Genomic DNA, 12,879 nt, shown 5'->3' with positions numbered 1-12,879 from the left:
AAATACAAATACATAGGAACAATAACAGTTACTTTATTCATTACTGATGAAGTTAAATCAAGAATTGGATACGTCAGAACCATATAATAATATTAATAATAATAAACCAAATTTAATATTTTTCATGACAGATTTACAATAATATATACGGAAGATAGTAATAGAACATAAAAAATAAAAGGCCATGTCAATGCAGCCTTCAGGCTATGCCGGAAACTGTTTAGACCCAAGTAAATACTTATTAACAAATACAAGAAAATATAAGAATGACGCCTTAAGATTAAAAAACCTATTGTGGTGCCATCAAGGTTTGTTATATTATGTTATATTTTTATAACCTCGATTATAACCTTGTTCCGAGGTTGTGTTATTGTTATAACGCGTCACAACCAAACTGTATTCAGAGGAATCAAGCATATAATAAATCAGTCTATTACCAAACCTTGTTATGGTCTTATTTCATACACCCTATGGTAACTACCTTCCACATGGCGATCCTGCCTAAAGATCCAAGGCAAATTCGGGAACGTTTAAAACGTGCGTGTAGTAAAACCGCTGCAGACTGCAAAACCCAGTATAGTCTATGTATTAATGGCTAAGTACCAGTAATTATGGGAAAATCCATATCGAAAGAAAGTGATGTAACCAGTTCGGGTGTGGTTAACTCAAACTTTATAGTCGAAGACGAAAAACAGTCAGTCATCAGTTCCACATGATATTCGTGCCGTTTTGTACATTATTGCGAGCTGTGTGTTTATTCTGACTGTACTAAGTGTCCGAAAGTTATACCGAAGGAGTTTGAAAAGAGACATCAGTAGGAGCATTAACCTGAGAGCACCAGCGAGAGCCCATTTTTTTCGACAACAACAATCAACCTATAAGCGTGGTAGAAAACGCTGATAATATACATTTTTGCAAAGGTCGTTAGCCACGGGCAACAGTGTAACGACAGTGTATCAGTGTATAGTGTCAAGTTCGCAGAACAAATTAATTTTTATATAATTATGCTGACATTGTATTATTCTAGTAGAAGTAAATTTATAGGTCAGCTGTTATGCTTTATAAATATTACATTTTTTTAGTTAGGTAATAATTTTGTACGATTTTAGTTAAACATTTTGAAAATAGACAAATAATAGGAAACCATTGCCTGAGCAAACAATCCTAAACTTCTATACGTAATGAATTTAAGCTTTATATTAGTATTTAATATTATAACATTATTTGTTAAATTGGCCACCTATGAGTATCGTAAAAGTGACATTTGAGGACGTTTTAGCCAAGTTATCATGTTTAAAAGAAGAAATTTTCAGGGAATCAAAAAGAGTCATAAAGAAAAAGGTACCTCAGTCAGAAAGTATAAAAATTCAAGTAAGAAATAATTTGATATTTATAAAAACTTAAGCGATAATCAGTATCAATCTATAAAAGTTTTATTTAGCACTTGTAGAGATAGAGTTATTAGATCGTTCGAGGTTCTTCGCGTCGATTATAAAGTCCCTATTTCGATTTTAAAGGAAATTGACCCTGAAATTAAGGACGAATTCACAGTTTATTTAACATGTAGTGACGACGACGACGACATTGACGAACCGATATCGATAATAAAAACCGAGACAGACATTTCGCTCACAATGCCTCTGTCTACGTTAGAATTTTTCAAGCAAAATTTTACCAAATGAGTTCGATGATTCTGCCTATAAGCTGACATCTTTTCTGGATGCGCTCACTCTTCTTAAGGCAAATGTTGAGACGCACGAAGTTAATGCCGTCGCTTACGTCAAAACCAGACTCATAGGTAGAGCTAGAAGTTTGGTAGGCAATAGCAACAGTCTCGACTTGATCCATGCAAAGCTAAAGGATGGCATCAAGCCCGAAAGCTCACAATCAGTGACAGCCAAGCTACTTAACTTGAAGCAGCGAAACGACTCAAAATACGCTACCGAAATAGAGGAACTATGTCAAAACCTGAAGACAGCATACGTTAGCGAATGCGTACCGGAACAACTGGCAGAGACATATACCACCAACATGACCATCAAAGCTCTGGTCACAAACGCAACTTCCAAAAAAGCAAAGATAATAATGGAAGCTGGAAATTTCCAGACTGTGCAGGAAGCGTTGACAAAATTCGCCAGTGTGAGGACTGAAGCCACCACCAGTATGGTATTCTACACACAAAGAAATAATTATCGGAGGGGACCTATAAGAAATAATGTTCGCAGAAAGGGCACTGAAGAAAAAGGTCCTTTGGGGCACTCCTAAAAATGTTTAATATGGACCTAACACTGTCTAACTTTGTGCTACCTTTAAAAAACAAATGAAGCAATTATTATTCTCTTGCCAGCAAAAAAGAAAAAAAATAAAAATAAATATTGTATATATATAAATTTTTTTTATTCGTAATATATATGTATTTATCCCAACATTAATCCTTTTTCTCCCCCTTCTCGTTCCTGATCCCTTAATGCATTAAATATGTGTATATATGCTTGCTTCATGCTGCTTGCATTTTTGCCGTTGTAAGAATAAAGGGTTTCTCAAAATCTGGATATTTCAAGATTTGTGGGTCGATGAGCATTTGCTTCAGTTTGTGGAATGACCTTTGGTATTCTTCAGTCCATAGGAACTGCGCATTCTTTTTTGTAAGCTTCCTTAAGGGTTCTGTTATTTCAGCGAAATTTTGTATAAACCGTCGATAGTAGTTGCAAAAACTGGTAAACCTTCTGACGTCATCACCTCATTGTGGTGTAGGGTACTTAAGAAAGAATTGCGTCATATTTCGACTCATCCGGCAAAATACCGTTGGCACGTATTTGGTGACCTAGGAAGTAGCAGTTGTTTTGGAAAAATTTACATTTAGTTGGATTTAGTTTTAAATTGAATTTTCGACAAGTGTCAAAAACGTTTCTTAAATTTTGAAGGTGATGGCCTACTGAGCATCCTATTACAATTATGTCGTCCATGTAGAATAAAGCCTTTTCAGGTGTTATACCAGCAAAAGCGATGCTCATCATCCTTTGGAAACTGTTTGGGCTGACTTTAAGACCAAATGGCAAACGAGTGAAGCGATAGGAAGCTGTGTTTGTGCTGAAGGTGGTGATATCTCGTGAGCTTTCTTCCAGTGGGATCTGGTGAAATCCTGATTTTAAGTCGAGTGTTGAGAACCATTTGGCTCTTCCCAGTTGATCCAAGATATCATCGATTCTCGCTATGGGAAACTTATCAGCAAAAGAAAAGAGAAACATACTGGTCGTTGTTGTTCCACTTAAAATTTAATTTTTAAGTATACCGGAAGATGGTCAGACAGGGAGACGTTTTGAACCCCAGCGTCTTCAATATGCTCAAAATTTGTGAAAATAAAGTCAATAAGAGTTATCGAAGTAGAGGTTATATGAGTAGATTCGTTAATTATTTGAGCAAGATTAAAAGTATCCATAAGTGATTTTAAACGTTTAATGGAATCGGTGGAGTTTAGCAAATTTATATTAAAGTCACCATTGCATATTATATTTTAAGATACCCTGTATAGGTTAACCAAAACATCTTCTACGTATGAAAAAAAATATCTGAATTACTATATGGTGGCCTATAGATATTTCCTATTATGACGTGATTATTGCCTGAAGTAAACTTTATCCAATTGTATTTAACGAAATCAAGCATTACTGTACATAAAACTTGAAATTTAATATTTGATTTTACGTAAAAAGCGACACCAGCCCCTCGCCTCGTTTGCCTATCGGATTTCGCAGTATTATAATTATTAATATTATTATCAGTACTATTAATTCCTGAGTGTAACCAGATTTCAGTTACTGCTAAAAATCTACATTAAAATCAAGAACATAGTCTTAAAAATTTGAGAAATTTGCCAGTGAAGATCGTATATTAGTATAGGAAATAATAAGCGACATTTAAAGGAAGGAAAAGGGATCTAAAGGAGTTAAAATATATCAATCGAAATAATAAAAAATAAATTAAGGTAAATATAGAGACATGCTCGCCTCACGACTACTGTTGCCTAGAATATAATAAAGTAAAAGTACCTATTTATTACACATAAGAACCGAAAACCACACTAATTATGATAATAAACCATTAACGCAACAAAATAAATTAAAGTGGGGCAACAAATTACGTTACAAAAATAAACCACAATAATATTAATAATAATTTAAAAAGAAAACAGAGCTTTCCCAATTTACAGCACATATATTATGTGATATTATAAATATAGTTCAAATATACCTCAAATAAAAAAAAAAAACAATTAAATAAAAATTCATAAAATAATATTCATTTAAATTTTGCTTATTTGAGCAAAAAAAAATACATATTTAATTAGTTTTAATAAATTCAAGATGAATGAATGCTTAAAGCAATAATAACTCTTACCCAAATATCTAGTTTCTTTTTGTCCCCTTATTCTAAACTTCGTATTTTTTAAAAATAAAAAAAAATTATTCATTTGAAACAATGTTAATATAAAAAAAAACAATTCCGAAAAATGCAACTATATAAACCCTGTAAAATATAACAAAATTAGTAAAGAAAATAGATTAAAAAAACTTAAAGACTAATTAGGGTAAATATTTTTTTTTATAAAAGATAACTTACTTCACAATATCTACGGTCTATAGAGAATCCAAATCGTCTTTATTTTCAATGTGAACAATAACACTTCTACTTTTCACATACACATTTCCGTTTAGACACCAAGCATTTTTATACAAAAATTTATTAATTGCCGCCGATACCAGTGATAAACGAAACTGTAAGATCTTCTTTCACTCATATACGGGTTGATTTCAGGAGTCCCCGGCATTTTAAAGCTGACCTCCGTTCCGTATCATTGTAAAAAGATACTAAGGTCGCTGGCGGATTCTGCGATAAATTTTTGGATTTCACGCGGTGGCATTTAAATAAATGCACATTATTAATCTTGAATTTTTATTTGTTGTTAAATACGTCCAAAACTTTTTTGCGCAGATTCTCGTTTTCTTGGTAAACAAGTCCAAATATTCTCACATTGAGACTGCGCGATGCCTGTTCCTGCTTTTCTGAGTTCTGTTTAAGCATTTCAATTTTTTTCCTGGAGACTGGATATAATTTCTGCTTGTTCTTTTAGCGGCTTTTCAAATATTTCCTCAAGTTTTTTGGTCACTTTTTGAACCAAATTGTCGAAAAAATGATCATTAAAAATACCCTTGATCTTTTCAATATCTACAACTGTCAAACTCATTGTAAACAAATGGCCACAATATAGCTGCACTACAAGATACAGAAAGTTCAGGATAAAGATATTAGATTTTAACTTTACACGTTCCACTATAGCTGATTCAACCCTTATAGACTGAGTTATTTTCTCTTAGACTTGTACTAATTTAATTAACTTTCAAGTAAATAAAAGCCAATAACTTTTTTTCTCAGCGGACTGTATTTATTGTATTGTGCACACGATGGCCGATGGCGATAGAAGAGATAGATAAAGAACGCGAAACGCGGAGACTGCTGAACCACCAGCCGTCACATGACTGAACCAGATTACATAATATAAACTACTAGGCAAACCTTCATAGCCTTAAAAGCTACCAGGATACTAAAAATTACATTGTAAGTGTTAAATCCCTACTGTCATAGAATAAGATGGTGTAAACCGGAAAATGCCGTGAGACTTACAACACAAACATAAAATAAACATTTGTAAATTTTAAATTGCATAATGTCTCGTATTTAACCTGAAGTACTGACATTGTCCACGGGGAAAGCACATAATTTTTGGATAGCTCTGCGAACTATTCCACTACTTATCTTGACACTAGCCACTCGCACCAAACCATCCGGCCCAGGATAAAGTTTCACGATCCGCCCAATCTTCCAACACAACGGAGGGGTCGAGTCTTCTTTTAGGATGACCAGCGAACCAATCTTGACGTTAGCTGAAGGTCCATGCCATTTGGTTCTTTGCTGCAGGGTTGCCAAATACTCGAGGCTCCATTTGGCTCATAAGTGCTGAACCACTTGTTGCAACTGTTGGTAGTGACTAAGCCTATTGCTGGGTGGCGCCATGACATCACGTTGTGGCAATGTTCATAAAGAGTCCTCGATAAGGAAGTGACCAGGGGTGAGGACGGCTAGATCGTTGGGGTCAGAGGATAATGGGGTTAGGGGCCGAGAGTTGAGGACAGCTTCTATTTGAGAAAATATAGTGCATAGATCATCAAACAGCAAATTTCTATTACCGATAATGCGTATCAAATGCGCTTGAGCCGATTTAATTGTTGACTCCCATAACCCGCCCTGGTGTGGGGACCTGGCTGGGATAAACAGTCATTCTATATGATTGCCAAAACAGTAATTTTTAAAAGGAATATTGTGTTAAACTTTAGTTAGAGCGTCATAAATTTTAACTAGCTCGTTGTTTGCTCCAACAAAGTTACTACAGTTATCTGTGTGAATATGAAACGAACCTTTTCAAGCAATTTAAGAAAGAATCGGTACTAAGTTCCCCTACCAATTCGATATGCACGGCTTTTGTCGCAAAGCATATAAACAGACACATATACCCTTTGACAATTTTTCGGTTTCTACGCTTTCCGTCCTTAAGATTGACGGGGGCCAGCAAAATCTATGCCGCAAGAATAAAAAGGTCTTTGGGGGATCACTCGTGCCTTTGGCAAATTTCCCATATTTTGGGTAAAGCTGATTGGCTTTACTCTAATACATGTATGACATTTAGCTAAAACAGAGCGGATAGCGCTTCTAGCATTAATAATCCAAAATCGTTGTCTTATGATAGCTAAAAGAGCTTGAGCTCCCGCGTGTAAATGTTTCCGATGATAATCTAATATTATCAAGCGAGTAAGGGGATGTCTATGGGGCAGAATTATAGGATGCTTGACTCCAAAGGTCTCTTTAGAGTTAGCTAACCTTCCACCAACTAAAATAGGCCGTCTCCATAAAACGGGTCTAAGGACTTAATATGACTTGTTGCATGAACAAAGCCATGCTTTTCTAAGGAAGTCAATTCGGGAAAAAAATCTTGATTTTGAGCCACCTTTACTAAACAAACTAAGATAGCATCTATTTTGGAAACTCAAAGAGTAGATTCAAGATTTCTTCTTGCAGCCGGGATGCGAGAATTACAAAAAATCTGAGGCACCACGCTACTAACTTTAACAACTGAAAAAGGGTCGATCTTAGTTCAAGAATAGTTCTGTCTTGAATGATGCCTGCCAGGACTATTTTATGTTTTTTCCGTTCAGGAATATTGTCACAAATAAATGAGGACGAAGGCCAATCTTTTTGAAAATATTGCAACCAAGATGGGCCTGTCCACCATAAGTCTAAGGTCTTTAACGCGGAGGGACTCACGCCGCGAGAAATTATATCAGCAGGATTGTCTGCTGAACAAACGTGATTCCAAGTAGCCCTATCGGACAATTCCTGGATTTCGGCGACGCGATTCGCCACAAAAACCGTCCAGGTACTCAGTTCTTGAGCCAACCAAGACAAGACTATTGTGGAATCTGTCCAATAGCAAATTTTTAAAATCGACACATCTAATGCAGGTAAAACCTTCCTTGCCCATTGCGACAATAGCAAAGCCCCACAGAGCTCTAATCTGAGAATTGATACACATTTAAGAGGCGCTACTCTGGATTTCGCGCATACCAATTTGACTAACACCTTTCCAGAAGAATCTATGGATTTTAAATATATACATGCACCATAGGATGTCTCACTAGCATCACAAAACCCATGGCACTCAATGTCAACTGCGTTGTCTATCACACATTGTCGAGAAATTCTAATTGCATTTAAAGACTCCAGGTGAGTGTAAAATCTATTCCACAAACTTAACAATTCCAGGGTAATAGCCTCATCCCAGTCCAATTTAAGCCTCCATAATTTTTGTAGAATTATTTTAGCTGTAATTGTGACAGGACCTACCAGACCTAAAGGGTCGAATATTTGAGCAATGACCGATAAAATTAACCTTTTAGTTATTCTGGAATCATTAATATTTCTAATATTTATAAAGTGCTCTAAAGTGTCCTGCCTAGCTGACCAAAATACTCCGAGCGTTTTCCTTGTATCGTCGTTTGTTATAAAATATCCCGAGGATAGCTCTTTGTCTTGTGCTAACGTCTCTAAAACTTGGGATTCATTAGAACACCACTTTCGAAGTGGAAAGTTATATTTTGCTAAAATATTACTTAGTATTAATTACTTTCTTTCTAAGCGGACTGTATTTATTGTATTGTGCACACGATGGCCGATGGCGATAGAAGAAAATAGAGATAGATAAAGAACGCGAAACGCGGAGACTGCTGAACCACCAGCCGTCACATGATTGAAGCGGCGTTGCCGAACCTAATAATTTTTCTTAAAAACTGACCAATAGCAGAGTTGTTCTGGATGACTTTTAAAACTTAGAATACTATTTTTCGGCATTTATTTAGTAAAAAAAAAAATTATAGAATGCAGCAGCCGCAACAAGTACATGCTCACACCTGTAGCTCCATCTTCACAATATTTAACAGAATGAGATATGTGTTATGCCGTAGAGATCTTAACTTACAACTTTGAGACAGAATACTGAGATGTTACGTTTTCATAACGTTGCTATATGGGATAGAATCGTAGACTTTAAAGGAGAATAAAAGTGACTAAACGCATTCAAGATGTAATCATATAAAGGATCTGAAGAATAACTTGGGTGGACGTGGTAACAAATAAGGAGGTTTTAGAAAAAATAAGAAGAGAAAGAAAATATTGAACACAAGCTGCAATATCTAGGCCACGTGATAAAGAAAAAGAAATATGTATTTTCGCAAAATATTATGCAGGGAAAGGTATAGAGAAAAAGAAGCAGCGAATGAAGACGCATTTCTTGTTTAAATAATTTGAGAAAATGGTACAACTGTAGTTCCGTTAAGTTGTTTAGAACTGCAGCATCAAAAGTGACAATAGCTATGAGGATAGCCAACCTTTTAAAAGGTAACGGCATTGAAAAGGAAAATGACTGTGACATTAGACTCCATGATCTCCTATTAAGTAAATTAGCATACTACAACTTCATTCATGATAATACAATTGCACTTTATTGCAGATTTAAGATAATAATATGGTAGGTGGGTTGTAAATATGGGAATGCTTCAAGGTTCTATTTTGGGCCAGTTTTATTTTTAATCTTCATCAATGATCTTCATTAAGACAGAGAAAAGGAAAATTATAGCGCACTGTCCCAATGTCAGTGGAATTGGTTAACCATGCGACTACAGGGCTTAAGGACAGGAACTCAAATCTGAAAGTCTGGTTTGATGCCCATACGCTTCTTGAATAAAGAAACACAGAAAAATTTGTTTTGTTTTCTTACAGGCTCTGGGAATGTAAATAAAAGAGGTGTGTTCGGTTTATTGGAGTGTATATTGATTTGACTCTGAGATGGGATGTTCAAATAAGCTTGATTACCGCTAAGCTTAAAGGGGAAGAAAGGGTCTTAATGATATCTATATTGCATTCTATTCTTAGACAAAAATTCTTAATCTCATGTTATCCTGTATTGGTATCCAGACTTTCAACATAAAATAAATAACAGAACAAATTATAGCCTAATATCACATATTTACAAATCTTGTCACGAGATGGCTCTGGACCGAGTTGACCATTGACACTAAAGGTGCTGTTACATGCATCCGATGTCCGATGATACGACGGTACGAAATCGTTCTTATTGGTCGAAATCTTACCTTCCTATTGGTCAACAAATATATCGCTTTTATCTATTTTTTGTGTTTACATGCATACGTATCCGATAGCACGTCCATAAGATATTCTCTCATTTTCTGTCATCTGTCAATCTGTCGTTTATGTTATTGTGTTTTTGTGTATTATTTTTTAATTTTTGATAATTTTTTCAAATCTTCTTAACTTGGAGATGGATAAGAGTCTCTTTGATCCAGAGAGTGTTAATGACTATTCAGAGGTAGGAGTAGATCATAGAAATTGAGCTTTTAGTAAACCCTATAGTACTAGCTTTTTTTACTTATTAAAAAAGTCATTATGTATCTAATAAATTGTTTTAACATTTCAGATGTCACAAATATCCCAGGGAACACCAGTACTTGCTGATAGTGCTGATCCTGATGAACCCGAAGAAACACTTCAACAATATACCGTTGAAGAGTTGCTTATCACGTGTGTTGAAGCGAGACCTCCATTATGGAACTCCAGGCTTTCCCTTAAGGAGAGAAGTAAAACAATTCGTGACAGGCTGTGGTTGGAGATTTTTCAAGAATTTGCAGAAAATCCTGAATTCTCGCTAGATTTTCTCAAAAAAAATGGAGAAATCTAAGAAACATGTACGTGAGGGTAAGGGGTGAATATACTCCTAGTGGCTCAGCTGCTAAAAAGAAAAAAAAGTGGGAGTACTATGACCAAATGTCATTTTTAAATGACACAATCAGCTATAGGCCCACTGTGACAAATGTTGTATTTCATCGACAGCAAGTAACCCATCACCACTGACTTCGCCTATTAGTGCTGATGAGAATCATAAAAAACATAAAAAAGTGCAAGGGGTGGATATGGCTATAATTGCTGCATTAGAAACAGTAAACGCTCCACTCCCCATTACACCAGCACCTACAACTCCCCCAATAAACTCCATATGACAACGAATTTGTCTTTGCTTACTGCTTAACAGTTAATCGAGGCCTGGATTTTTGAAAACGTGTGCAAAGGTAGGTTAATTTTCTAAGTAACTTTCTTAAAATGCATTTGTTATCAATTTTTTTGACATATCTGATAATAGATGGGGATAAAGAATCCAGAAAGCAAAAACAAATAAAACTAGTGGAGCAAATATTACGCTTTTATTTATTCCACTGAAAACCTACTCCTCCTTCACCTACAAAATATTTACATAATGAATCTCTCATAATTTCTGCAGGTCTACCATATCTGTTTGAGCTTGTTCTTCCTATGGGAATAAGCCCATCTATGGAATCATCATTTCTCCAGTCTGCATGAATTATTTCTCCCTGATTGGTTTCTTTGTCAATACTATTAAGAGTAAAATAACTTCTGGTACTCCTGTTGTTAGCTTCTGCATTTATTACATAATTATGTAGGCATACAGTGGCTTTAATTATGGCTTCAACAGTTGGTACACCTGCGATTATTGTTTTTCTGTATATTCTTCATCTTTGAGCCAAAATTCCAAAAACATTCTTAATTACCCTTAGGCCACGACTCAATCTAAAATAAATAAAAAAATATGCAGTTAACAAACAATAAAATTGAGTTCATGGCATCATACCCAGTTTGTATTGTACATTAAATGCAAAAAATATTTTATAACTAGGAATATTCATTTTTACTAACAGTTAAAAACACTTTTTTACCTTTAATTAAAAACTCTTTTATCTTGTGCGAGAAACCGACCTGGATATGGGCGCATAATAGAAGTAGTCAGAGGAAAAGCTTCATCTGCTGCAATGTAATAATTGAATAACTTCCCCTTATCGCCTAGAACTGTTGGTGCTGGAAATTTAATATTATTTGTTGTTATCAACCTCCCGATTTCAGAGTTTTTTTAAACTTCCACCATCGCTGTGTCTACCTTCTGCCCCAATATCCACTAGTGTAAACTTATAATTTGCAATCTCATAATGCTAGAAGATTTAAACTGTGCGTCCCTTTATAATTAAAAAATGTAGATCCAGATTTTACTGGGGCCTGAAAATTTATTATAGTGGTTACTGTAGACAATGTAACATAGGAATTTAGTAGTGACAAAAAAATCTGGTAAATAGATACCCGGATTATGACATGTTTCCCATCAATAGCTCCAACACAGTGTGATAACTGCCATTTGGCTTTAAAATCTTCAGCAATCTGCAACCAGGAATCTATTTTTGGGGTCAGTAAAACTTTTCGATTCAAACAGTCCCAAATAGCATCACATGTCTCTTTAATAATAATGCTCACTGTTGAAGGAGCGATACGAAAGGCATAGGATATTTACATCATACTGTCTCCACTGGCAAGATACCTAGAAAGATAATATTGTAAATAAAAAAATAACATATTTATTTTATATTGTACCGTAATGTAAGAGCTAGTCTCTCTCCTGGAGATATGGGTTCTCGTACACAGTGAATTTTAGCCAACTTTCCACCCACAAGTTGAAGTAAGTCTTGGAAAGAATCACTAGATATCCTCAGATAATTAAAATATTTTTCAGTATCGGTAAGCTTCATTTAATTTAATAAGTTGTGACAGGCTTCTTGATTCTTCCGATTTTTATAAATGTCATGAACCCAAAACCATCTTTGCCTTTTTTGTTGCCTTTTTCTGATAAGAAGTAGCGATAACAACAATACATTGTTAATACGTCTTCTTTGCCTTTGGACTTCTACGTATTCACATAAATTCATGATATTCAAGTAAGTATGATTCCCAGGGGGTAAATTACCACGAAAAAAAAGGAAAAACCAATCTATAATTTTCTTCTTGTGGCTTCACACCCTTCTGGGTCCAGAGAGGGCAGCTATGGACTAAACGGCCAGGGCTATTCGTCCATAAATCTTTAAATTTTATTTTTGTGAATAACTTTCTTGTGAAAATAAACACACACTAGAAACAGAAACAAATAATAATAAACACATTTAAAAAAGTGAGGTTAAAGTTGATCCGATGACGGAAAAAATATTAAATTATTTTAATTCCCGTCCGATATCGTACAAAGTTAAAAATTATCGGACTAAAAATGGCAATTCAAATTTCTGACCAATAAGAACAATTTCGTACCGTCGTATCATCGGACATCGGATGCATGTAACAGCATTTTAAGTCATAATCCCAGAC

General features: G+C 35.1%; 2 protein-coding genes and 1 long non-coding RNA gene across 4 annotated transcripts in view; 1 reads left to right on the top strand and 2 right to left on the bottom strand.

Moving 5' to 3' along the window:
- Window positions 1-4,859, bottom strand: part of LOC126750535 (limbic system-associated membrane protein-like) — a 524,620-nt gene extending 519,761 nt beyond the window's left edge. The window contains exon 1 of one of the 2 annotated variants that reach the window (XM_050460178.1): window positions 4,621-4,859. The gene's annotated coding sequence lies outside the window, so the exon portion shown is untranslated. The remainder of the gene's footprint in view (window positions 1-4,620) is intronic. The other variant, XM_050460174.1, reaches the window with a different exon arrangement.
- A 4,987-nt stretch (window positions 4,860-9,846) lies between these two features.
- On the top strand, window positions 9,847-10,710 carry LOC126750539 (uncharacterized). Its single transcript, XM_050460184.1, has 2 exons — window positions 9,847-9,994; window positions 10,103-10,710. Exons 1-2 carry the CDS (start codon window positions 9,947-9,949, stop codon window positions 10,361-10,363), a joined length of 309 nt encoding a protein of 102 aa, XP_050316141.1. The 5' UTR covers window positions 9,847-9,946; the 3' UTR covers window positions 10,364-10,710.
- Window positions 10,711-11,011: 301 nt separating this feature from the next.
- On the bottom strand, window positions 11,012-12,098 carry LOC126750541 (uncharacterized). The gene is made up of 3 exons (XR_007665750.1): window positions 11,830-12,098; window positions 11,415-11,748; window positions 11,012-11,268 (listed from the first exon to the last, which is right to left on the bottom strand). It is a non-coding gene; the product is annotated as an uncharacterized LOC126750541 (long non-coding RNA).
- Window positions 12,099-12,879: the final 781 nt, after the last annotated feature.

This window comes from Anthonomus grandis, chromosome 2 (genome assembly GCF_022605725.1).
Source record: "Anthonomus grandis grandis chromosome 2, icAntGran1.3, whole genome shotgun sequence".
In the NCBI taxonomy this organism is placed as follows: domain Eukaryota; kingdom Metazoa; phylum Arthropoda; class Insecta; order Coleoptera; family Curculionidae; genus Anthonomus; species Anthonomus grandis.
This window is presented reverse-complemented; position numbering and strand designations above follow the sequence as displayed.

What these genes read in the sequence shown, in the direction of transcription:
- LOC126750539 (XM_050460184.1), top strand. Translation starts at nt 9,947, where the DNA reads ATGGATAAGAGTCTCTTTGATCCAGAGAGTGTTAATGACTATTCAGAG. An exon ending in GTGTTAATGACTATTCAGAG is followed by an intron (nt 9,995 to 10,102) that starts GTAGGAGTAGAT and finishes TTAACATTTCAG; the next exon opens with ATGTCACAAATATCCCAGGG.